Consider the following 25,016-nt stretch of genomic DNA (forward strand, 5'->3'; position numbering starts at 1 on the left):
GTGTGTGGTGTGAGTGTGTGGTGTGTGGTGTGTGAGTGTTTGTGTGTGTGTGTGTGTGTGTGTGTGTGTGTGTGGTGTGTGTGTGTGTGTTTCTGAAATAATACAATAACCATTATCATCTCAAAAGTCTCAGTTATTATTGAGATTATTAAAATCCGTTAATTCATCAATCAAAAAAGCAAACAACCAATCAACAAACTTTACTCTTTTTCACTGGACAGAACAATACGTTCTGTTTAAATCCATTTAATTAAAACACGTCATTACAATCAGTAGCACAGCCACAAAGTCATCCAATATAACCACACTGCTAACCCTAATGCCTCACCTTAAATTAAGACCAAAAAACAAATTTTTGGTTTCATGAATTTTTACGATATAGTACATTTTTACTTTGCAGCCGGCACATATGGTGAAGAATATCCTGTCACACATTCCCATTGACAGAGAGGAAGCTGCCCTGCTGTAGTCATTTCAGAGAGACAGTAGAGGAAGCTGCCCTGCTGTAGTCATTTCAGAGAGACAGTAGAGGAAGCTTCCCTGCTGTAGTCATTTCAGAGAGACAGTAGAGGAAGCTGCCCTGCTGTGGTCATTTCAGAGAGACAGTAGAGGAAGCTGCCCTGCTGTAGTCATTTCAGAGAGACAGTAGAGGAAGCTTCCCTGCTGTAGTCATTTCAGAGAGACAGTAGAGGAAGCTGCCCTGCTGTAGTCATTTCAGAGACAGTAGAGGAAGCTTTACTGCTGCAGTCATTTCAGAGAGACAGTAGACTATTGTATTTCTGATGTGGATTACGCACTGAACTGTCAGTGGGCTGTGGCTGTTCATATATACAGTAGATGATCACTTTCTGGCAGGTGGATCACTTTGTGGCAGGTGTCTCATCTTGGTCTGTTCACATGCGTTTGTGGATGTGGATCACTCTCTTGCAGTTGGGGCAGCGGTGTTCTACGTCCTTACAGGAGTCAACACAGAAAGGAATCAAACAGCATGGCCAGCACCTAGAGAAGGAGAGAGAGAGAGAGAGAGACAGAGAGAGATGAAGATTCAGTGTGTGTGTATTCCTGTAACCTGTGTGTGTGTTCATGTAACCTGTGTGTGTATTCCTGTAACCTGTGTGTGTGTTCATGTAATCAGTGTGTGTGTATTCCTGTAACCTGTGTGTGTATTCCTGCAACCTGTGTGTGTGTTCATGTAACCTGTGTGTGTGTATTCCTGTAACCTGTTTGTGTGTATTCATGTAACCTGTGTGTGTATTCCTGTAACCTGTGTGTGTGTATTCCTGTAACCTGTGTGTATTCCTGCAACCTGTGTGTGTGTTCATGTAACCTGTGTGTGTGTATTCCTGTAACCTGTTTGTGTGTATTCCTGTAACCTGTGTGTGTATTCCTGTAACCTGTGTGTGTGTATTCCTGTAACCTGTTTGTGTGTATTCCTGTAACCTGTGTGTGTATTCCTGTAACGTGTGTGTGTGTATTCCTGTAACCTGTGTGTGTGTGTGTATTCCTGTAACCTGTGTGTGTGTATTCCTGTAACCTGTGTGTGTGTTCATATAACCTGTGTGTGTATTCCTGTAACCTGTTTGTGTGTATTCCTGTAACCTGTATGTGTATTCCTGTAACCTGTTTGTGTGTATTCCTGTAACCTGTGTGTGTATTCCTGTAACCTGTGTGTGTGTATTCCTGTAACCTGTGTGTGTATTCCTGCAACCTGTGTCTGTGTTCATGTAACCTGTGTGTGTGTATTCCTGTAACCTGTTTGTGTGTATTCCTGTAACCTGTGTGTGTATTCCTGTAACCTGTGTGTGTGTATTCCTGTAACCTGTTTGTGTGTATTCCTGTAACCTGTGTGTGTATTCCTGTAACGTGTGTGTGTGTATTCCTGTAACCTGTGTGTGTATTCCTGTAACCTGTGTGTGTGTGTGTGTATTCCTGTAACCTGTGTGTGTATTCCTGTAACCTGTGTGTGTGTTCATATAACCTGTGTGTGTATTCCTGTAACCTGTTTGTGTGTATTCCTGTAACCTGTATGTGTATTCCTGTAACCTGTTTGTGTGTACTCCTGTAACCTGTGTGTGTATTCCTGTAACCTGTGTGTGTGTATTCCTGTAACCTGTGTGTGTATTCCTGCAACCTGTGTGTGTGTTCATGTAACCTGTGTGTGTGTATTCCTGTAACCTGTTTGTGTGTATTCCTGTAACCTGTGTGTGTGTATTCCTGTAACCTGTGTGTGTATTCCTGTAACCTGTGTGTGTGTGTATTCCTGTAACCTGTTTGTGTGTATTCCTGTAACCTGTGTGTGTATTCCTGTAACGTGTGTGTGTGTGTGTATTCCTGTAACCTGTGTGTGTATTCCTGTAACCTGTTTGTGTGTATTCCTGTAACCTGTGTGTGTGTTCATATAACCTGTGTGTGTATTCCTGTAACCTGTGTGTGTGTATTCCTGTAACCTGTGTGTGTGTATTCTTGTAACCTGTGTGTGTGTGTATTCCTGTAACCTGTGTGTGTGTATTCCTGTAACCTGTGTGTGTATTCCTGTAACCTGTGTGTGTGTGTATTCCTGTAACCTGTGTGTGTGTGTATTCCTGTAACCTGTGTGTGTGTGTGTGTATTCCTGTAACCTGTGTGTGTGTGTGTATTCCTGTAACCTGTGTGTGTGTATTCCTGTAACCTGTGTGTGTGTATTCCTGGATCGGATCCCAGTAGGCGACCCAAAACAACGGTGCCGCAGAAGTTTCAGACGGGCACACTGCTCACCGCTCCCAAGTATACTACTCGCCAATGTCCAGTCTCTTGACAACAAGGTAGATGAAATTCGAGCAAGGGTTCCCTTCCAGAGAGACATCAGAGACTGTAACGTTCTCTGTTTCACAGAAACATGGCTCACTCGGGATACGTTATCAGAGTCGGTACAGCCACCTGGCTTCTTCACACATCACGCCGACAGAAATAAACATCTCTCTGGTAAGAAGAAGGGCGGGGGTGTAGCCTTATGATTAACGAGTTGTGGTGTAATCATAACAACATACAGGAACTCAAGTCCTTTTGTTCACCTGACCTAGAATTTCTTACGATCAAATGCCGACCGCATTATCAACCAAGAGAATTGTCTTAGATTATAATCACAGCCGTGTATATCCCCCCCAAGCAGACACCTCGACGGCCCTGAAAGAACTTCATTAGACCCTATGTAAATTGGAAACCACATATCCTGAGGCTGCATTTATTGTAGCTGGGGATTTTAACATGGCTAATCTAAAAACAAGGCTCCCTAAATTTTATCAGCATATCGAAAGCGCGACCCGGGCTGGCAACACTAGATCATTGCTACTGTCACGGCCGTTGAAAGAACTGGACCAAGGTGCAGCGTGGTGAGCGTACATTTTCTTTTATTTGAAAAATGACGCCGACAAAACAATAAACACTACAAAACAAACCGTGAAGCTAAAGTCTATGTGCCATAAACAAAGTCAACTTCCCACAAAGACAGGTGGGAAAAAGGGCTACCAAAGTATGGTTCTCAATCAGAGACAACGATAGCCAGCTGTCCCTGATTGAGAACCCTACCCGGCCAAAACATAGAACTACAAAACATAGAACATAGAATACCCACCCCAAATCACACCCTGACCAAACCAAAATAGAGACATAAAAAGGATCTCTAAGGTCAGGGCGTGACAGTACCCCCCCCAAAGGTGCGGACTCCGGCCGCAAAACCTAAACCTATAGGGGAGGTCTGGGTGGGTATCTATCCGCGGTGGCGGCTCAGGTGCGGGACGCAGACCCCGCTCCACCACTGGCTCACCCCACTTTGGTGGCACCTCTGGTGCGGGGATCCTCGTCGCCGACCCCGCTCCACCACTGGCTCACCCCACTTTGGTGGCACCTCTGGTGCGGGGACCCTCGTTGCCGACCCCGGACTGGGCACCCTCGTTGCGGGCCCTGGACTGGGCACCCTCGTTGCGGGCCCCGGACTGGGCACCCTCGTTGCGGGCCCCGGACTGGGCACCCTCGTTGCGGGCCCTGGACTGGGCACCCTCGTTGCGGGCCCTGGACTGGAGACCGTCGCTGGAGGCTCCGGACTGGAGGCCGTCGCTGGAGGCTCCGGACTGGAGGCCGTGGCTGGAGGCTCCGGACTGGAGGCCGTCGCTGGAGGCTCCGGACTGGAGAACGTCGCTGGAGGCTCTGGACTGGAGGCCTTCATAGGAGTCTTCGTGCCATGGATCATCACTGGAGGCTTCGTGCCATGGATCATCACTGGAGGCTTCGTGCCACTCACTTCCGTCATCATGAAGTGCTTTGAGAGACTAGTCAAGGATCATATCACCTCCACCCTACCTGACACCCTAGACCCACTCCAATTTGCTTACTGCCCCAATAGGTCCACAGACGACGCAATCGCAACCACACTGCACACTGCCCTAACCCATCTGGACAAGAGGAATACCTATGTAAGAATGCTGTTCATCGATCACAGCTCAGCATTTAACATGATAGTACCCTCCAAACTCGTCATTAAGCTCGAGACCCTGTGCAACTGGGTCCTGGACTTTCTGACGGGATGCCCCCAGGTGGTGAGGGTAGGTAACAACATCTCCACCTCGCTGATCCTCAACACTGGGGCCCCACAAGGGTGTGTTCTCAGTCCTCTCCTGTACTCCCTGTTCACCCATGACTGCGTGGCCATTCACGCCTCCAACTCAATCATCAAGTTTGCAAACGACAGTACAGCGGTAGGCTTGATTACCAACAACAACGAGACGGCCTACAGGGAGGAGGTGAGGGCCATCGGAGTGTGGTGTCAGGAAAATAACCTCACACTCAACGTCAACAAAACAAAGGAGATGATTGTGGACTTCGGGAAACAGCAGAGGGAGCACCCCTCTATCCACATCGACGGGACAGTAGTGGAGAAGGCCTAGCCAGTCTCCAGACCTGAACCCAATAAAAAATCTTTGGAGGGAGCTGAAAGTCCGTATTGCCCAGCGACAGCCCCGAAACCTGAAGGATCTGGAGAAGGTCTGTACGGAGGAGTGGGCCAAAATCCCTGCTGCAGTGTGTGCAAACCTGGTCAAGAACTACAGGAAACGTATGATCTCTGTTATTGCAAACAAAGGTTTCTGTACCAAATATTAAGTTCTGCTTTTCTGATGTATTAAATACTTATGTCACGCAATAAAATGCTAATTAATTACTTAAAAATCATACAATGTGATTTTCTGGATTTTTGTTTTAGATTCCGTCTCTCACAGTTGAAGTGTACCTATGATAAAAATTACAGACCTCTACATGCTTTGTAAGTAGGAAAACCTGCAAAATCGGCAGTGTATCAAATACTTGTTCTCCCCACTGTATATACTGTACTCTATACCATCTACTGCATCTTGCCTATGCCGTTCGGCCATCGCTCATCCATATATTTATATGTACATATTCTTAATCATTCCTTTACACTTGTGTGTATCAGGTAGTTGTTGTGAAATTGTTAGATTACTTGTTAGATATTACTGCACGGTCAGAACTAGAAGCACAAGCATTTCACTACACTTGCCTTAACATCTGCTAACCATGTGTATGTGACAAATAACATTTGATTTGATTTAACTAGGCAAGTCAGTTAAGAAAAAAAATCTTATTTACAATGACAGCCTAGGAACAGTGGGTTAACTGCCCTGTTCAGAACGACAGATTTTTACCTTGTCAGCTCGGGGATTCGATCTAGCAACCTTTCAGTTACTAGTCCAACGCTCTAACCACTAGGTTACCTGCCACCCCTACGTACAGGCATATATATGTGTGTGTGTGTGTGTGTGTGTGTGTGTGTGTGTGTGTGTGTGTGTGTGTGTGTGTGTGTGTGTGTGTGTGTGTGTGTGTGTGTGTGTGTGTGTGTGTGTGTGTGTGTGTGTGTGTGTGTGTGTGTGTGTGTGTGTGTGTGTGTGTGTGTGTGTGTGTGTGTGTGTGTGTGTGTGTGTGTGTGTGTGTGTGTGTGTGTGTGTGTGTGTGTGTGTGTGTGTGTGCATAACTCACATGAAGAAGCCGAGGGCTCCACAGAGGACCCAGGTGACCAGTCCAGTGGTGTGTGTGGTCTCTGTCAGAACCTGGACCTGACAGTGGGGACACGTCATCTGGCCGGGTACGTCTCTAGGTAGCAGCTGCTGCATCACCACCACCTGGGTTACTGCAGAGGGAGGAGAATACTGGTTAGAACCAGATAGAACTGGACAGAACCACCACCTGGGTTACTGCAGAAGGAAGAGAATACTGGTTAGAACCAGATAGAACAGGACAGAACCACCACCTGGGTTACTGCAGAAGGAAGAGAATACTGGTTAGAACCAGATAGAACAGGACAGAACCACCACCTGGGTTACTGCAGAAGGAAGAGAATACTGGTTAGAACCAGATAGAACAGGACAGAACCACCACCTGGGTTACTGCAGAAGGAAGAGAATACTGGTTAGAACCAGATAGAACTGGTCAGAACAGGATAGAACTGGTCAGAACAGGATAGAACTGGTCAGAACCAGATAGAACTGGTCAGAACAGGATAGAACTGGTCAGAACAGGATAGAACTGGTCAGAACAGGATAGAACTAGTCAGAACCGGATAGAAGCTCTTTGGATGGAGTTATCCCAGAACTAGAATGAGATTATATTTCTAGGGGAGGTCACCATTTTAATGGTGGATTGAATTTGAACTACAGTTAACTGTTTCTGTTGTTGTTTGATCTCTATGTCACACCTCCTCAGAGATGCGGGGTAGAGGATGAGGAACTAGCACCCCGACGACCTCATTTCATGTCAGAGGGGTTGCTAAGGCCAGTTTGCTAAGGCCAGGTGTTGCTTATGTCAGAATGTCCTGCCAAAAACAACTGTTCTCTGGTTTTCCACATGGGGAACTGTGAATAACAAAATGAGGAACCGATTTAGTTAGTTCTGGTGCATCAGTTACGGGTTTACTTCAGTGTGTGTGTGTGTGGGTGTCTGTGTGTGTGGGTCTGTGTGTGTTAGGGGACTGTGTGTGTGTGTGTGTGTGTGTGTGTGTGTGTGTGTGTGTGTGTGTGTGTGTGTGTGTGTGTGTGTGTGTGTGTGTGTGTGTGTGTGTGTGTGTGTGTGTGTGTGTGTGTGGGTCTGTGTGTGCGTGCGTGTGTGCGTGCGTGTGTGCGGGTGTATGTGTATGTGTGTGTGTGTGTGTGGGTGTGTGTGTGCGTGCGTGTGTGAGAGACTCACCACCAGGGGTGATTGTAGGTTGTGTCTGGGGAGGTGGTTGGTTCATGTCTGGTTGGAGAACTGATAATAAGAGATAAATGTCAATGAATAAATCCACCAATAAATATCTCTTTAGCTGCCGGGGGCTGGTGGAGTGCTGCTGTCGGGAGGAGTTGTACAAATAAAGCTCAGGTGAGACCATTCTAGCCAATGAGAGGGTAGATACACGTGTGAACAACAGACACAACGGTTTATACTAGTTACCACAAACACAGAGTCAAAATTAGCTATATCGTAAAAAATGCATGAAAACTAAAAGCTTCTTTGGTATTATTTTAAGGTTAGGGTTAGATATAAGGTTAGCAGCGTGGTTAGGGTTCGGTTTAAAATCACATTTTAAGAAGATACATTTTTAAGTGGGGTTTAGGACTTTGTGGTTGTAGTAACTAGTGGTGACCAGGCACAATTCTGATATAAAGTGTTTTTTCTCAAAGTTGTCGGGATGTCACATGTCCTACTTATATCAGTACTCTTGTAACGACCTAATCATTACCAAACGTATATTCCATCAAATAAGCCAAATGTTGCAAGTAAGTCAGGGCAGCTTTTGGTAACCAAACTGAACACTTTCTCATTGACCTCCATACAAAAACATCCTCACCTCTGAAATAAGGTAGGGACGAGTTGTGTGTTTTCTCTAAACAAAATTAAAAGACACCCCTCTTCTAACAAGTATTTATCCTTATCCACTCTGACCCCCTCACACCTTACCCCAGCTCAGAACACCCTTTCCCAGCAAGGAGCACAGCGACAGTCCCTTACCTGTCTGGAGTCCTGGAGGAGACGAGGTACTGTGGAGCTAAAGATAAGATCTGAAACTCCCTCAAGAGACAACGAAACTGAAGCAGAGAGAGACAGAGAGAGAGAGAGAGAGAGTGTGTGTGTGTGTGTGTGTGTGTGCGTGTGTCTGTAAGGTGTATGTGTGTACGGGATTTAGACATAGTGGTTATGCTGTTAGTTGTCGATAAACAAATTGTTGGGGTTGGAAAATGTGGTTTTTGGTGAGCAGACAGAGAGCATCAAACAGAAACAGTATCATCATGATGAGTAATCTTCAGTTAGACTATTAGAACATAATGCAGATTAGATATTACTTTACTAACATTGGTCCATTGGTGTTTGGAAAAAAGGTAGTTAACACACCTAACACAGGCCTTTTTTCAGATGAATACATTTTAGAAAGAAATATTAAAGTGTGTGTGTGTTTCTGGAAACAAGGGCCACTATCGTCTCAAAAGTCAAAATTATTAACTTTATTAGAACAATTATTGTTAATCAATTAAAGGGGCAATCCGCAGTTAATACATACTTTTTTTGGTTCTTGAAGAATATAACTTATGACTGCTTTTGTGCTTAGTTCAACTGTTGTACCCCATCAGAACCCAAAATATAAGCTTGTTTTGCTGCATTGTTTGTAAATGTAAACAAACACTGTATAGCCTCAAAACATGGATAAAGCTATAACGCTATAAAGCTATAGCTATAACGTATAAGCTGATCTTCCAGTCGTCATCTCAGCCACAGACAGACTATTGTCTTTACACTGTGACTTCTCACAACAGATATTTATATTTTCATGAGGAGCACGTTGCTTCACAAGTGTGTGTGTGTGTGTGTGTTATGGTTGGAAATAAGAGTCACCATTACTCAGGTACTAAAAGCGTTCTTGGACCTACTAGTGGTGTAGACTAGTGGTGTAGAGTAGTGGTGTAGACTAGTGGTGTAGACTAGTGGTGTAGACTAGTGGTGTAGACTAGTTGTGTAGACTAGTTGTGTAGAGGTGTAGACTAGTGGTGTAGACTAGTTGTGTAGTGGTGTAGAGTTGTGATGTAGACTAGTGGTGTAGTGTAGACTAGTGGTGTAGACTAGTGGTGTAGTGGTGTAGACTAGTGGTGTAGACTAGTTGTGTAGTGGTGTAGAGTAGTGGTGTAGACTAGTGGTGTAGACTAGTGGTGTAGACTAGTGGTGTAGTGTAGACTACTGGTGTAGTGTAGTGGTGTAGACTAGTGGTGTAGACTAGTGGTGTAGACTAGTTGTGTAGACTAGTTGTGTAGAGGTGTAGACTAGTGGTGTAGACTAGTTGTGTAGTGGTGTAGAGTAGTGGTGTAGTGTAGACTAGTGGTGTAGTGGTGTAGAGTTGTGATGTAGACTAGTGGTGTAGTGTAGACTAGTGGTGTAGACTAGTGGTGTAGACTAGTGGTGTAGACTAGTGGTGTAGACTAGTTGTGTAGTGGTGTAGAGTAGTGGTGTAGACTAGTGGTGTAGACTAGTGGTGTAGACTAGTGGTGTCGACTAGTGGTGTAGTGTAGTGGTGTAGACTAGTGGTGTAGACTAGTGGTGTAGACTACTGGTGTAGTGTAGACTACTGGTGTAGTGTAGTGGTGTAGACTAGTGGTGTAGACTAATGGTGTAGTGTAGTGGTGTAGACTAGTGGTGTAGACTAGTTGTGTAGTGGTGTAGAGTTGTGATGTAGACTAGTGGTGTAGTGTAGACTAGTGGTGTAGACTAGTGGTGTAGACTAGTGGTGTAGACTAGTTCTGTAGTGGTGTAGACTAGTGGTGTAGACTAGTGGTGTAGTCTAGTGGTGTAGACTACTGGTGTAGTGTAGTGGTGTAGTGTAGACTACTGGTGTAGTGTAGTGGTGTAGACTAATGGTGTAGACTAGTGGTGTAGACTAGTGGTGTAGACTAGTGGTGTAGACTAGTGGTGTAGACTAGTGGTGTAGAGTTGTGATGTAGACTAGTGGTGTAATGTAGACTAGTGGTGTAATGTAGTCTAGTGGTGTAGACTAGTGGTGTAGTGTAGACTAGTGGTGTAGACTAGTTGTGTAGTGGTGTAGAGTTGTGATGTAGACTAGTGGTGTAATGTAGACTAGTGGTGTAGACTAGTGGTGTAGACTAGTGGTGTAGTGTAGTGGTGTAGACTAGTGGTGTAGACTAGTGGTGTAGACTACTGGTGTAGTGTAGTGGTGTAGACTAGTGGTGTAGACTAATGGTGTAGTGTAGTGGTGTAGACTAGTGGTGTAGACTAGTTGTGTAGTGGTGTAGAGTTGTGATGTAGACTAGTGGTGTAGACTAGTGGTGTAGAGTAGTGGTGTAGACTAGTGGTGTAGACTAGTTGTGTAGTGGTGTAGACTAGTGGTGTAGACTAGTGGTGTAGACTACTGGTGTAGTGTAGTGGTGTAGACTAGTGGTGTAGACTAGTGGTGTAGACTAGTGGTGTAGTGTAGACTACTGGTGTAGTGTAGTGGTGTAGACTAATGGTGTAGACTAGTGGTGTAGACTAGTGGTGTAGACTAGTGGTTTAGACTAGTGGTGTAGAGTTGTGATGTAGACTAGTGGTGTAATGTAGACTAGTGTGGTAATGTAGTCTAGTGGTGTAGACTAGTGGTGTAGTGTATACTAGTGGTGTAGACTAGAGGTGTAGACTAGTGGTGTAGACTAGTGGTGTAGACTAGTGGTGTAGACTAGTTGTGTAGTGGTGTAGACTAGTGGTGTAGACTAGTGTTGTAGACTACTGGTGTAGTGTAGTGGTGTAGACTAGTGGTGTAGACTAGTGGTGTAGACTAGTGGTGTAGTGTAGACTACTGGTGTAGTGTAGTGGTGTAGACTAATGGTGTAGACTAGTGGTGTAGACTAGTGGTGTAGAGTTGTGATGTAGACTAGTGGTGTAATGTAGACTAGTGTGGTAATGTAGTCTAGTGGTGTAGACTAGTGGTGTAGTGTATACTAGTGGTGTAGACTAGTGGTGTAGACTAGTGGTGTAGACTAGTGGTGTAGACTAGTGGTGTAGACTAGTGGTGTAGACTAGTTGTGTAGTGGTGTAGAGTTGTGATGTAGACTAGTGGTGTAATGTAGACTAGTGGTGTAGACTAGTGGTGTAGACTAGTGGTGTAGACTAGTTGTGTAGTGGTGTAGAGTTGTGATGTAGACTAGTGGTGTAGTGTAGACTAGTGGTGTAGACTAGTGGTGTAGACTAGTGGTGTAGACTAGTGGTGTAGTGTAGACTACTGGTGTAGTGTAGTGGTGTAGACTAATGGTGTAGTGTAGTGGTGTAGACTAGTGGTGTAGACTTGTGGTGTAGACTAGTGGTGTAGTGTAGACTAGTGGTGTAGTGTAGACTAGTGGTGTAGTGTAGACTAGTGGTGTAGACTAGTGGTGTAGTGTAGACTAGTGGTGTAGTGTAGACTAGTGGTGTAGTGTAGACTAGTGGTGTAGTGTAGACTAGTGGTGTGGAGGTGTAGACTAATGGTGTATTGGAATGGATTCATAAAGGTATGGATCACTTTGTGGCAGCAGTATCTGTGGGCCGGGGCTAGTTGTGATTGTGGATCACTTTGTGGCAGGTGTCTCATCTTGGTCTGTTCACATGTGTTTGTGGATGTGGATCACTCTCTTGCAGTTGGGGCAGCGGTGTTCTACGTCCTTACAGGAGTCAACACAGAAAGGAATCAAACAGCATGGCCAGCACCTAGAGAAGGACAGAGACAGAGAGACAGAGAGACAGAGAGACAGAGAGACAGAGAAACAGAGAGACAGAGAGACAGAGAGACAGAGAGACAGAGAGACAGAGAGACAGAGAAACCGAGAGAGACAGAGAGACAGAGAGACAGAGAGACAGAGAGAGAGAGAGAGAGACAGAGAGACAGAGAGACAGAGAGACAGAGAGAGAAGGGATTCAGTGTGTGTATCCATCTGTACAGTGTATGTGTGTTTAGAGAGAGAGAAAAAAAGAATGTGTGCCACATGTCTGCATATGGTATGTGTGTGTGTGTGTGTGTGTGTGTGTGTGTGTGTGTGTGTGTGTGTGTACAACTTACATGAAGAAGCCGAGGGCTCCACAGATGACCCAGGTGAGCAGTCCAGTGGTGTGTGTGGTCTCTGTCAGAACCTGGACCTGACAGTGGGGACACGTCATCTGGCCGGGTACGTCTCTAGGCAGCAGCTGCTGCATCACCACCACCTGGGTTACTGCAGAGGGAGGAGAATACTGGTTAGAACCAGATAGAACTGGACAGAACCACCACCCGGGTTACTGCAGAGGGAGGAGAATACTGGTTAGAACCAGATAGAACAGGACAGAACCACCACCTGGGTTACTGCAGAAGGAAGAGAATACTGGTTAGAACCAGATAGAACAGGACAGAACCACCACCTGGGTTACTGCAGAAGGAAGAGAATACTGGTTAGAACCAGATAGAACAGGACAGAACCACCACCTGGGTTACTGCAGAAGGAAGAGAATACTGGTTAAAACCAGATAGAACAGGACAGAACCACCACCTGGGTTACTGCAGAAGGAAGAGAATACTGGTTAAAACCAGATAGAACTGGATATAACTTCATAGAATTGGATAGAACTGGACAGGACTAGAAAGAATCACCACCACCCAGGTTACTGTAGGGAGAGGGAAATACTGGTCAGAACTGGATAGAACCAGATAGAACTGGATAGAACCACCACCTGGGTTACTGCAGAAGGAAGAGAATACTGGTTAGAACCAGATAGAACCGGATAAAACTGGATATAACTTCATAGAATTGGATAGAACTGGATAGAACAACTTAGGCCCCCAAAAAATTGTGTCGCTTGTTGTTAGTTCTATATTTCAAACCCCTACAGAGGTAGAGGATTCGAGGGGTTGCTAAGGCTGGGTGTTGCTAAAGCCAGGACGTCCAGCCAATACCTTGTGTGTGTACTACTTGGTTCTCGTTTTTCACGGGGTACTGTGAATAATAAAAAAAGGAACCGATTTAGGTAGTTTTGGTCAGACAGTTTGGAGTTTTTTTCAGTGTGTGTGTGTGACTCACCGCTGGGGGCGTTTGTAGGTTGTGCCATGCCCATGTCGTATTGGGGAGGTGGTGGGTACATGCCGGGTTGGGGACCTGATAAACAAGGGATAAATAAATACATCAATACACTGTCATTTACCGCAAACCCAGGGATACAGAGTGGTTGGCCAGCGTTATGGGAACACAAACCCAGGGATACAGAGTGGTTGGCCAGCGTTATGGGAACACAAACCCAGAGATACAGACTGGTTGGCCAGCGTTATGGGAACACAAACCCAGAGATACAGAGTGGTTGGCCAGCATTATGGGAACACAAACCCAGGGATACAGAATGGTTGGCCAATATTATGGAACCACAAACCCAGAGATACAGAATGGTTGGCCAGCATTATGGGACCACAAACCCAGATATACAGAGTGGTTGGCCAGCGTTATGGGAACACAAACCCAGGGACACAGAGTGGTTGGCCAGCATTATGGGACCACAAACCCAGAGATACAGAATGGTTGGCCAGCGTTATGGGACCACAAACCCAGATATACAGAGTGGTTGGCCAGCATTATGGGAACACAAACCCAGAGATACAGAGTGGTTGGCCAGCATTATGGGAACACAAACCCAGGGATACAGATTGGTTGGCCAGCATTATGGGACCACAAACCCAGAGATACAGAATGGTTGGCCAGCGTTATGGGACCACAAACCCAGATATACAGAGTGGTTGGCCAGCATTATGGGACCATAAACCCAGATATACAGAGTGGTTGGCCAGCATTATGGGACCACAAACCCAGGGATACAGAGTGGTTGGCCAGCCCTTAGCCATAGATGTCATGAACATCATTGTTATCGTGACACACACATCAACTGTCCCCATAGGAGCACCCTTTTCGGTTCCAGGAAGAACCCTTTCAGGTTCCAGGAAGGTTCTAGATAGCACCTTATTTTCTAAGAGTGTAAGCTTAAACTGTCCCTAAGAGTATCAGTGTAGATCTGATCTCTTACCTCCTTGGAAGCCAGGCTGAGTGGGGTAGGCTGTTCCCCCGCCACTTCCCTGGTAGCCCGCTGGGAGGCCGGGGTAGGGGGGAGCAGACAAGTCCTGCGGGGGTCCATACTGGCTCTTCTCCATACTGTCTGGGGTTGAGAGAGAGAGAGAGAGAGAGAGAGAGAGAGAGAGAGAGAGAGAGTGGAAGACAGTGAGCACCTTATGAAAATATCACATTGAGAAAACACATGTCTCTGCCCCCACCTTCTCTCCCCCCTATCTCTCTCACCTGTCTTCTTTCACACACACACACGCACGCACGCACGCACGCACGCACGCACGCACGCACGCACGCACACACACACACACACACACACACACACACACACACACACACACACACACACACACACACACACACACACACACACACACACACACACACACACACACACACACACACACACACACACACACACACACACACACTCTCTCTCTTCTTGTTCAAGCTGTTGCTTATAACAATGATACACACCCCTGTATTCAACCGGGCAGGTTTGGTGACATTTCATTGGACAAAGACTTGGCCTGTCGACTCTGAGTAGTACAAGCCTATAACAACACCACCACTAATGAATGCCACACACCCACTAAATCTATCAGAATAACCCTAACCCTGGTCTATGTTACTGGTGAATGATCAACAGTTAGAGTCAGTTAGAAAACGTTTAAGTGTCAATCTTCAATGACACATCAATTGACAATACAAAATACAGAGGCAGCCCTTTCCTGCAGTCAATGTCCAGAAGTGCCCTCTGTGACCTCATGGCCCTTTCCTGCAGTCAATGTCCAGAAGCGCCCTCTGTCACCTCAGGGCCCTTTCCTGCAGTCAATGTCCAGAAGTGCCCTCTGTGACCTCATGGCCCTTTCCTGCAGTCAATGTCCAGAAGTGCCCTCTGTGACCTCATGGCCCTTTCCTGCAGTCAATGTCCAGAAGCGCCCTCTGTGACCTCATGGCCCTTTCCTGCAGTCAATGTCCAGAAGCGCCCTCTGTGACCTCATGGCCCTTTCCTGCAGTCAATGTCCAGAAGTGCCCTCTGTGACCTCATGGCCCTTTCCTGCAGTCAATGTCCAGAAGCGCCCTCTGTGACCTCATGGCCCTTTCCTGCAGTCAATGTCCAGAAGCGCCCTCTGTGACCTCATGGCCCTTTCCTGCAGTCAATGTCCAGAAGCGCCCTCTGTGACCTCATGGCCCTTTCCTGCAGTCAATGTCCAGAAGCGCCCTCTGTGACCTCATGGCCCTTTCCTGCAGTCAATGTCCAGAAGTGCCCTCTGTGACCTCATGGCCCTTTCCTGCAGTCAATGTCCAGAAGTGCCCTCTGTGACCTCATGGCCCTTTCCTGCAGTCAATGTCCAGAAGCGCCCTCTGTGACCTCATGGTCCTTTCCTGCAGTCAATGTCCAGAAGCGCCCTCTGTGACCTCATGGGTGGAATGTTATTCATGACGAAAATCCAGTGTTTTTATGTCAAACTGTTTTGTTATATTTCAGTCTTCTGTGATGTATATAAAGTGTAATATTGGGATGCGAACTCAAAACTGAATACATTTCAACTCTATACCTGACATGGTACAGGTGTCTTCTTTTTTTAAGCCCATAACCATGTGTGTGAGGTGTATACTTTGGTTTCAAAGTAGATTTGTTAAAGACTACCAAAAATCACTCACTGCAGTAAAAGGTTCCAAGCCATATTATGGACCCCTCAGATAGTTTTTAGACACTGTAGTTAGTCATAGGCAAACACAGTACAGTATGTCATGTGGAATCAGCTATAATACACAGTGCAGTATGTCATCTGGAATCAGCTATAATACACAGTGCAGTATGTCATCTGGAATCAGCTGTAATACACAGTACAGTATGTCATCTGGAATCAGCTATAATACACAGTGCAGTATGTCATCTGGAATCAGCTATAATACACAGTGCAGTATGTCATCTGGAATCAGCTGTAATACACAGTACAGTATGTCATCTGGAATCAGCTATAATACACAGTGCAGTATGTCATCTGGAATCAGCTATAATACACAGTACAGTATGTCATCTGGAATCAGCTATAATACACAGTGCAGTATGTCATCTGGAATCAGCTGTAATACACAGTACAGTATGTCATCTGGAATCAGCTGTAATACACAGTGCAGTATGTCATCTGGAATCAGCTGTAATACACAGTGCAATATGTCATGTGGAATCAGCTGTATTACACAGTGCAGTATGTAATCTGGAATCAGCTGTAATACACAGTGCAGTATGTCATGTGGAATCAGCTATAATACACAGTGCAGTATGTCATCTGTAATCAGCTATAATACACAGTACAGTATGTTATCTGGAATCAGCTATAATACACAGTGCAGTATGTCATGTAGAATCAGCTGTAATACACAGTACAGTATGTCATCTGGAATCAGCTATAATACACAGTGCAGTATGTCATGTGGAATCAGCTATAATACACAGTGCAGTATGTCATCTGGAATCAGCTATAATACACAGTGCAGTATGTCATCTGTAATCAGCTATAATACACAGTGCAGTATGTCATCTGGAATCAGCTGTAATACACAGTGCAGTATGTCATCTGGAATCAGCTATAATACACAGTGCAGTATGTCATCTGGAATCAGCTATAATACACAGTGCAGTATGTCATCTGGAATCAGCTGTAATACACAGTGCAGTATGTCATCTGGAATCAGCTATAATACACAGTGCAGTATGTCATCTGGAATCAGCTATAATACACAGTGCAGTATGTCATGTGGAATCAGCTGTAATACACAGTGCAGTATGTCATCTGGAATCAGCTATAATACACAGTGCAGTATGTCATCTGGAATCAGCTATAATACATCACATAATCTAAACATAATTGATCTGGTCTCCATTAGGAAACAGGTCTTCTGATCCCAATGGGACTTCCTGGTTCAATTTAGGTTCAATAAATAAACAAAAAATTCTAACCTCCTGATTCATTCTAACCTCAGGCTCATCAATAACCTTTACTTACAGTAACCAGGTCAGTTGTTAAAAACAAACTATTATAAGGAAATGCATAGATTATACTACTGCGCTATACATACAGTGCATTCAGAAAGTATTCAGACCCCTTGACTTTTTCCACATTTATTTAAGTTACAGCCTTATTTTAAAATGGATTACATTTTTTAAAATCCTCCAAAATCTACACACAATACAACATAATGACATCACAATACCCCATAATGACAAAGCAAAAACAGGTTCTTAAAAATGTTTGCAATTTTCAAAAAAACAGAAATACCTTATTTACATAAGTATTCAGACCCTTTGCTATGAAATTTACTCTAAATTGAGCTCAGGTGCATCCTGTTTCCATTGGTCATCCTTGAAATGTTTCTACAACTTGATCGGAGTCCACCTGTGGTTAATTCAATTGATTGGACATGATTTGGAAAGGCACACACCTGTCTAAATAAGGTTCCACAGTTGACAGTGCATGTCACAGCAAAAACCAAGCCATGAGGTCGAAGGAATTGTCCGTAGAGCTCTGAGACAGGATTGTGTCGATGCACAGATCTGGGGAAGGGTACCAAAAAATGTCTGCAGCATTGAAGGTCACCAAGAACACAGTGGCCTCCATCATTCTTAAATAGAAGAAGATTGGAACCATCAAGACTCTACCTAGAACTGGCCACCCGGCCAAACTGAGCAATCGGGGGAGAAGGGCCTTGGTCAGGGAGGTGAAGAAGAACCCGATGGTCACTCTGACAGAGCTCTAGAGTTCCTCTGTGGAGATGGGAGAACCTTCTAGAAGGACAACCATCTCTGCAGCACTCCACCAATCAGGCCTTTATGGTAGAGTGGCCAGATGGAAGCACTCAGTAAAAGGCACATGACAGCCCGCTTGGAGTTTACTAAAAGGCACCTAAAGGACTCAGACCATCAGAAACAAGATTCTCTGGTCTGATGAAACCAAGATTGTACTCTTTGGCCTGAATGCCAAGCGTCACGTCTGGAGGAAACCTAGCACCATCCCAACGGTTTTCAGCGGCAGGGACTGCGAGGCAAAGATTAATGGAGCCAAGTACAGAGAGATCCTTGATGAAAACCTGATCCAGAGGGCTCAGGAACTCAGACTGGGGTGAAGGTTCACATTCCAACAGGACAACGATCCTAAGCACACAGCCAAGACAACGCAGGAGCGGCTTCGGGACAAGTCTCTGAATGTCCTTGAGTGGCCCAGACTCGAACCCAATCGAACATCTTTGGTGAGACCTGAAAATAGCTGTGCAGCGACACTCCCCATCCAACCTGACAGAGCTTTAGAGGATCTGCAGAGAGGAATGAGAGGAATACAGGTGTGCTAAACTTGTAGCGTCATACCCAAGAAGACTCTAGGCTGTAATCGCTGCCAAAGGTGCTTCAACAAAGTACTGAGTAAAGGGTCTGAATACTTATGTAAATGTGATATGTTCTTTGTCATTATGGGGTATTATGTGCAGATTGATGAGGGGAAAAACGATTTAATCAATTTAAGAATAGGGCTGTAACGTAACAAAATGTGGAAAAAGTCAAGGGTTCTGAATACTTTCCGAATAGTCTGTATGAGTTCATCCCAAATGACACCCTATTCCCTATGGGTCCTGGTCAAAGGTAGTACACTATTCCCCCTGGGTCCTGGTCAACAGTAGTACACTATTCCCTATGGGTCCTGGTCAAAGGTAGTACACTATTCCCTATGGGTCCTGGTCAAAAGCAGTTATAGAGCATCATGTAGTTGACGATGGTGTTGTTAGGAAGCTGTAACGGAGGCTTATCTGTTGGACTTTGTTCCACGGGATCATGAGGAAGTGAGGTAGAGTTGTTTAGTGTGTGTGTGTGTTGCTGGGAGCTGCTGCTGCGCAGGAGAAAAATCAGCCCGCGCAGAGAAGCACGAGATTGAACCTCCCTCAACTTTCTAGTTTTCCCCGTTAGTTAACACTATCAACGTTTCCCTCTACTGTGGGAATTGGGATCGAATCAACGCAATATTAGCTACTTTCAATTGTAAGAAATTATAATAGATACGGGAAACTTGTAATAACAACTTCTCAACATAAGCTATCTTTTATACAAAATGCACACACCCCCTCTTTTCCTTGGACACATGCTGGTCTCATTAGACACCAACCACAGACACACACAACTCCCATCCCCCATGAAAAGGCCCCTGCTAAAACAACCACATACACACTATATTCGAAGTTGGAACTCAAGACAAAGAACTATGTTAAGAACCAATGGAACGTCGACACCAGGTCCGAGCAGGAATACCCACGACCCAGATCGACCAACCAGAAGGCCAGACCACCAGATCAACCTACTTCATTCAATGCATATATAAGCTGTACAATATGTTTAGCGCTCTCTTCCGACGATTCCATACGAGTCAGACAGAAGGAGCCGTGCTGCACGATTTACTAAGATATCTTTGCATCTGAATAAACGCCTTTATTATATAATTATCCACCTCGTCATATGTCTCTACTTGATCTTCTCTCTCCAGTAAACGTTTTATCAACACAATGCAACATACCGAAACAAAACCAACGAATCAAGAGACTTTGTTGTAGACAGAACACATCAGAGTGGGATTCTATTGCGTTGACATGCACATACTCTGATCTAAACAGGCCGGTGCGCCATAACCAATCAGAGCTGCAGTAGGCCTATATGCAAATAAACCACTGCCATATATGTGCCATTCACGTTGAACGTGACTTTCTTTACAGAATCTGCGGTCGTGAGTAGATGAGCTGTTTTGAGATCATATCCTCTGCTAGTTAGTGAGTTATTAGCCCAGTTATAGATACGTTTGAGTCAGCAATGGGGGAGTGGTTGCTTCCTACAAGACACAACACGTGTGCATTTCTAGACATCTTTGAAAAGGGAGTCAGTTAAAGAGCTTTTTTGTGTTAAAGGGGCAGTGTTGTATTTTGTTGTATTTGTCAGATTTTCTATAATAATGGTATGGGAATAAAATGGTTTCTTGCATCAAACGACTCAACAACATGTTCAGTCACCTCCTTGTCTGAAGGACAAGTGGATAAACAGGTTCATGTTAAGCCCTGAATGATTTTTATCACAAGTCTCATAGAATGTACGCCTACATTGAACACCACACATTGGCTGCTACTGTAGGCTGAATGATAGAACAGGTATTTCCATGTTAAAATGTTATGGGATGCATTTTCTCCATTGTTTTTGATGGTAGACCAAACTGGTAGGTCTACATTATGACCAAATAGTAGTCTACTTGATCACTGTTAAAACCAGTGGCGCAACTTTGGTTTTAGAAGTGGGGGGACATAATTGTATTATTTTTATCCACTCGGATTAACACTCCAAACAACCTACCTGACTGCTCGGAGGAGTCCGCATGGTCCTAAAGCACACCGGTGCCTCGTTTTGTATCACATTCCAATGATAAAACTGGGGGGACAACATGGAATTTCAAAATGTGGGGGGACATGTCCCCAGTAAAGTTGCGCCCCTGATTAAAACTAACTTAAAGTGGGTACAGCCTCAGTGCTCACAGTAAACGTGCACCAGAATGTTGAAGTTTACGCTCAGCAGACCTGAAATTTGCTCAGTGATGAAAACATTAGAGGGAACAGCCTATTCCCTATATACTGTCGTTCACTACTTTTAATAACCGGAGTCCTATGGGCCCTGGTCAACAGTAGTACACTACCCTATGGGCCCTGGTCAACAGTAGTACACTACCCCATGGGCCCTGGTCAACAGTAGTACACTACCCTATGGGCCCTGGTCAACAGTAGTACACTACCCCATGGGCCCTGGTCAACAGTAGTACACTACCCTATGGGCCCTGGTCAACAGTGGGTTAAATAGAATTAAAAACACCCATTTCAGGAAGTCTTTTGAATTTGAAATACAAAATGTTACAACTTTTTAAATAAGTAGCTTCTCTTCCATTTATTGAGAAGTCATTGAATATAGATTATTTCAGATTACTTCCTGAACTGACTGACCTCAATTCGAATTGACCCCAAACCTGACCTTTACTATACCCATTTACCATGGGCAGGAACCATAACTCACACACCCGAGTCAGTTAAACATTTACACAAGGATTCATTTTCATTTCCTTAATCCAACATTTCACAGAACAGCTGGACATGTCCACATAATGGACCCTGGGTATTCTACCCTATCATGGTTTGGTTAGCTATCAAATTCACTGATGTGTGAAGTACAGTTTTCCACTCTGTCTGTGTGTACACATCTAACAGCGCTGTCAAACATTATGCACCAAGACAGAGTTAGAAGAAGGTAGGGTGACTGGTGCTGTTTTCACATTTAGAAAACACATGTCTCTGCCCCCACCTTCTCTACTGGTCAACAGTAGTACTCTACCCTATGGGCCCTGGTCAACAGTAGTACACTACCCTATGGGCCCTGGTCAACAGTAGTATTCTACCATATGGGCCCTGGTCAACAGTAGTATTCTACCCTATGGGCCCTGGTCAACAGTAGTATTCTACCCTATGGGCCCTGGTCAACAGTAGTACTCTACCCTATGGGCCCTGGTCAACAGTAGTATCCCACCCTATGGGCCCTGGTCAACAGTAGTCCACTACAAAAGGTAACATGGGGCCATTAGGGATGCCAAACAGAACAACAATCAGCTGCCAAGCACACTACACAATGGAGCCTGATACAGACTGCCCGCTCGCTGTATGGTGTGTGTGAGAGAGAGTAAAGAGAGAGACTGATCAAGACAGTTAAAGTTGGGTGGGCCATCAAGGGAAGTTTAAATTCTTAGATGAGGTGTTTCTTGCTAATGTGATTGGCAAGATAAAATTATGCAAAAGAAGTCTGTGTGTACTTGTGTTAATGCGTGTCAAACCGTATTTGTGGGAGAGAGAGAGAGAGAGAGAGAGAGGGAGAGAGGGAGAGAGAGAGAGGGAGAGAGGGAGAGAGAGAGGGAGAGAGAGAGAGAGAGAGAGGGAGAGAGTGAGAGAGAGAGAGAGAGAGAGAGGGAGAGAGTGAGAGAGAGAGGGAGAGAGACAGAGAGAGAGACAGAGACAGAGAGAGAGAGAGAGAGTTGGGGGGCTGTACTGTGAAGTTGGGAAAGTTCATTATGGAAATCAAATCAAATTGTATTTGTCACATGCTTCATAAAGAACAGTGAAATGCTCACTTATAGGCCCTTTCCAACAATGCAGAGAATTATGCAATTGGACCTGCTGTTTTTCACACACGCCAATTCACCATATCTACTAAACACATAACACACACACCAGTTCACCATCACTTCTAGCCATTTCCCAGAGGATATTATAATCTGGTTGTCAATATTTACCAGGGTTAATTAGAATTAAAGACACACAATTCAGGAAGTGATTTTATTTTTAAATGTAAAACATTTAACTTCTTTTAAAATAAATAACTTCTCTTCCATTTATTGAGAAGTCATTGAATATAGATTTTTTCAGATTACTTCCTGAACTGACTTCAATTCGAATTGACCCTAACCCTGACCTTTACTATACCATTTACAATGGGCAGAAACCCAAACTCACACATCCTAGTCAGTTAATCATTTACGCAAGGCTTTATTTTCATTTCCTTAATCCAACATCCCACAGAACAGCTGGACATTTCCCCATAAATGGTATTGTGGTTTGGTTAGCTATCAAATTCACTGATGTGTGAAGTACAGTTTGCCCTTGTCTGTGTGTACACATCTAACAGCGCTGTCTGTGTGTACACATCTAACAGCGCTGTCTGTGTGTACACATCTAACAGAGCTGTCTGTGTGTACACATCTAACAGCGCTGTCTGTGTGTACACATCTAACAGCGCTGTCTGTGTGTACACATCTAACAGAGCTGTCTGTGTGTACACATCTAACAGCGCTGTCTGTGTGTACACATCTAACAGCGCTGTCTGTGTGTACACATCTAACAGCGCTGTCTGTGTGTACACATCTAACAGCGCTGTCTGTGTGTACACATCTAACAGCTCTGTCTGTGTGTACACATCTAACAGCGCTGTCTGTGTGTACACATCCAACAGCTCTGTCTGTGTGTACCTATCTAACAGCTCTGTCTGTGTGTACACATCTAACAGCGCTGTCTGTGTGTACACACAGACAGAGCTGTTAGATGTGTACACACAGACAGCGCTGTTAGATGTGTACACACAGACAGCGCTGTTAGATGTGTACACACAGACAGCGCTGTTAGATGTGTACACACAGACAGCGCTGTTAGATCTAACAGCGCTGTCTGTGTGTACACATCCAACAGCTCTGTCTGTGTGTACCTATCTAACAGCTCTGTCTGTGTGTACACATCTAACAGCGCTGTCTGTGTGTACACATCTAACAGCGCTGTCTGTGTGTACACATCTAACAGCATTGTCTGTGTGTACACATCTAACAGAGCTGTCTGTGTGTACACATCTAACAGCGCTGTCTGTGTGTACACATCCAACAGCTCTGTCTGTGTGTACCTATCTAACAGCTCTGTCTGTGTGTACACATCTAACAGCGCTGTCTGTGTGTACACATCTAACAGCGTTGTCTGTGTGTACACATCTAACAGAGCTGTCTGTGTGTACACATCTAACAGCGCTGTCTGTGTGTACACATCCAACAGCTCTGTCTGTGTGTACCTATCTAACAGCTCTGTCTGTGTGTACACATCTAACAGCGCTGTCTGTGTGTACACATCTAACAGCGCTGTCTGTGTGTACACATCTAACAGCGTTGTCTGTGTGTACACATCTAACAGAGCTGTCTGTGTGTACACATCTAACAGCGCTGTCTGTGTGTACACATCTAACATTAGGCACCAAGACAGAGTTAGAAGAAGGTAGGGTGACTGGTGCTGTTTTCTCTAAACCGATTTAAAAAACACCCCTCTTCTAACAAGTCTTTTCCTTCTCACGTAGCAACACACACAAAACAAACACAGATATTCCTAGTCCTACACACAACTCTTTCATATTTTATTATATTCTGCAAAGAAGCACTCTGAAACCCCTCAACTCAGAGCACCCTTTCCCAGCCTCGAGCAGAGAGACAGCCCCTTACCTTTTTGGAGTCCTGGAGGAGACGAGGTACTGTGGAGCTAAAGATCAGAGCTGCTACTCCCTCGAGACCGTGAGAAAGTGAACCAGGTAGGAAAGAGAGCGAGAACGAGAGCACACACAGAGGGGAGGAGTGGGGAAGGTGTGAGGCAGATGAGGTAACAACGTTATCTGAAGTGGCTGAATAGTGAACACAAGCCTGATGGAAAATAACTAAACCTGTTGGTCAATCACTAGTTCCAGTGTAATTGCATCATCACTGTGTGACGACGAATCCCAGTATAACAGGAAACAGTCAATTCCACTCACACCAGGGGTGTTTCCCAAATGACAATGAGCCCTGGTCAAATTAAGTGCACTCCTGTATCTAGGGAACATGGTGTCATTTGGGACGCAGGCCTGAAGACACTGATTCCCATCAATAGACCAGAGACCTCTGACTTACTAAAGGGTTTTAAAGTGAAGAGGTGGGAATATGCTGTGTTAGTGTTAGTGTGTGTGTGTGTGTGTGTGTGTGTGTGTGTGTGTGTGTGTGTGTGTGTGTGTGTGTGTGTGTGTGTGTGTGTGTGTGTGTGTGTGTGTGTGTGTGTGTGTGTGTGTGTGTGTTTGTGTTTTGAGGGGAAATTGTGGCTGTGGTGAATGAATGTGTTTATAGTTCTCGATAAACAACGTTGTGGTTGGAAAATACGTTTGTTAGTGAGAAGACAGAAAACCTAGTAGCCAGCAGAGAGTATTAACCATGCATGAGCAGCCTATTATCACCATGACTCATCTTCAGTTAGACTATTAGAACATAATGCAGACCAGACAGTCATTTCTTTACT

The 25,016-nt window shown here is 44.9% G+C and overlaps 2 protein-coding genes across 2 annotated transcripts; both read right to left on the minus strand.

Moving 5' to 3' along the window:
- Positions 1–206: 206 nt before the first annotated feature.
- LOC139568141 (lipopolysaccharide-induced tumor necrosis factor-alpha factor homolog) lies at positions 207–8,367 on the minus strand. The gene is made up of 4 exons (XM_071389877.1): positions 8,029–8,367; positions 7,228–7,287; positions 6,025–6,175; positions 207–999 (listed from the first exon to the last, which is right to left on the minus strand). Exons 2-4 carry the CDS (start codon positions 7,271–7,273, stop codon positions 894–896), a joined length of 303 nt encoding a protein of 100 aa, XP_071245978.1. The 5' UTR covers positions 7,274–7,287; positions 8,029–8,367; the 3' UTR covers positions 207–893.
- A 130-nt stretch (positions 8,368–8,497) lies between these two features.
- LOC139568140 (lipopolysaccharide-induced tumor necrosis factor-alpha factor homolog) lies at positions 8,498–24,655 on the minus strand. Its single transcript, XM_071389876.1, has 5 exons — positions 24,197–24,655; positions 14,065–14,193; positions 13,077–13,151; positions 12,086–12,236; positions 8,498–11,736 (listed from the first exon to the last, which is right to left on the minus strand). Exons 2-5 carry the CDS (start codon positions 14,186–14,188, stop codon positions 11,631–11,633), a joined length of 456 nt encoding a protein of 151 aa, XP_071245977.1. The 5' UTR covers positions 14,189–14,193; positions 24,197–24,655; the 3' UTR covers positions 8,498–11,630.
- Positions 24,656–25,016: the final 361 nt, after the last annotated feature.

The sequence above is a fragment of the Salvelinus alpinus genome, chromosome 2, assembly GCF_045679555.1.
Source record: "Salvelinus alpinus chromosome 2, SLU_Salpinus.1, whole genome shotgun sequence".
Taxonomy (NCBI): domain Eukaryota; kingdom Metazoa; phylum Chordata; class Actinopteri; order Salmoniformes; family Salmonidae; genus Salvelinus; species Salvelinus alpinus.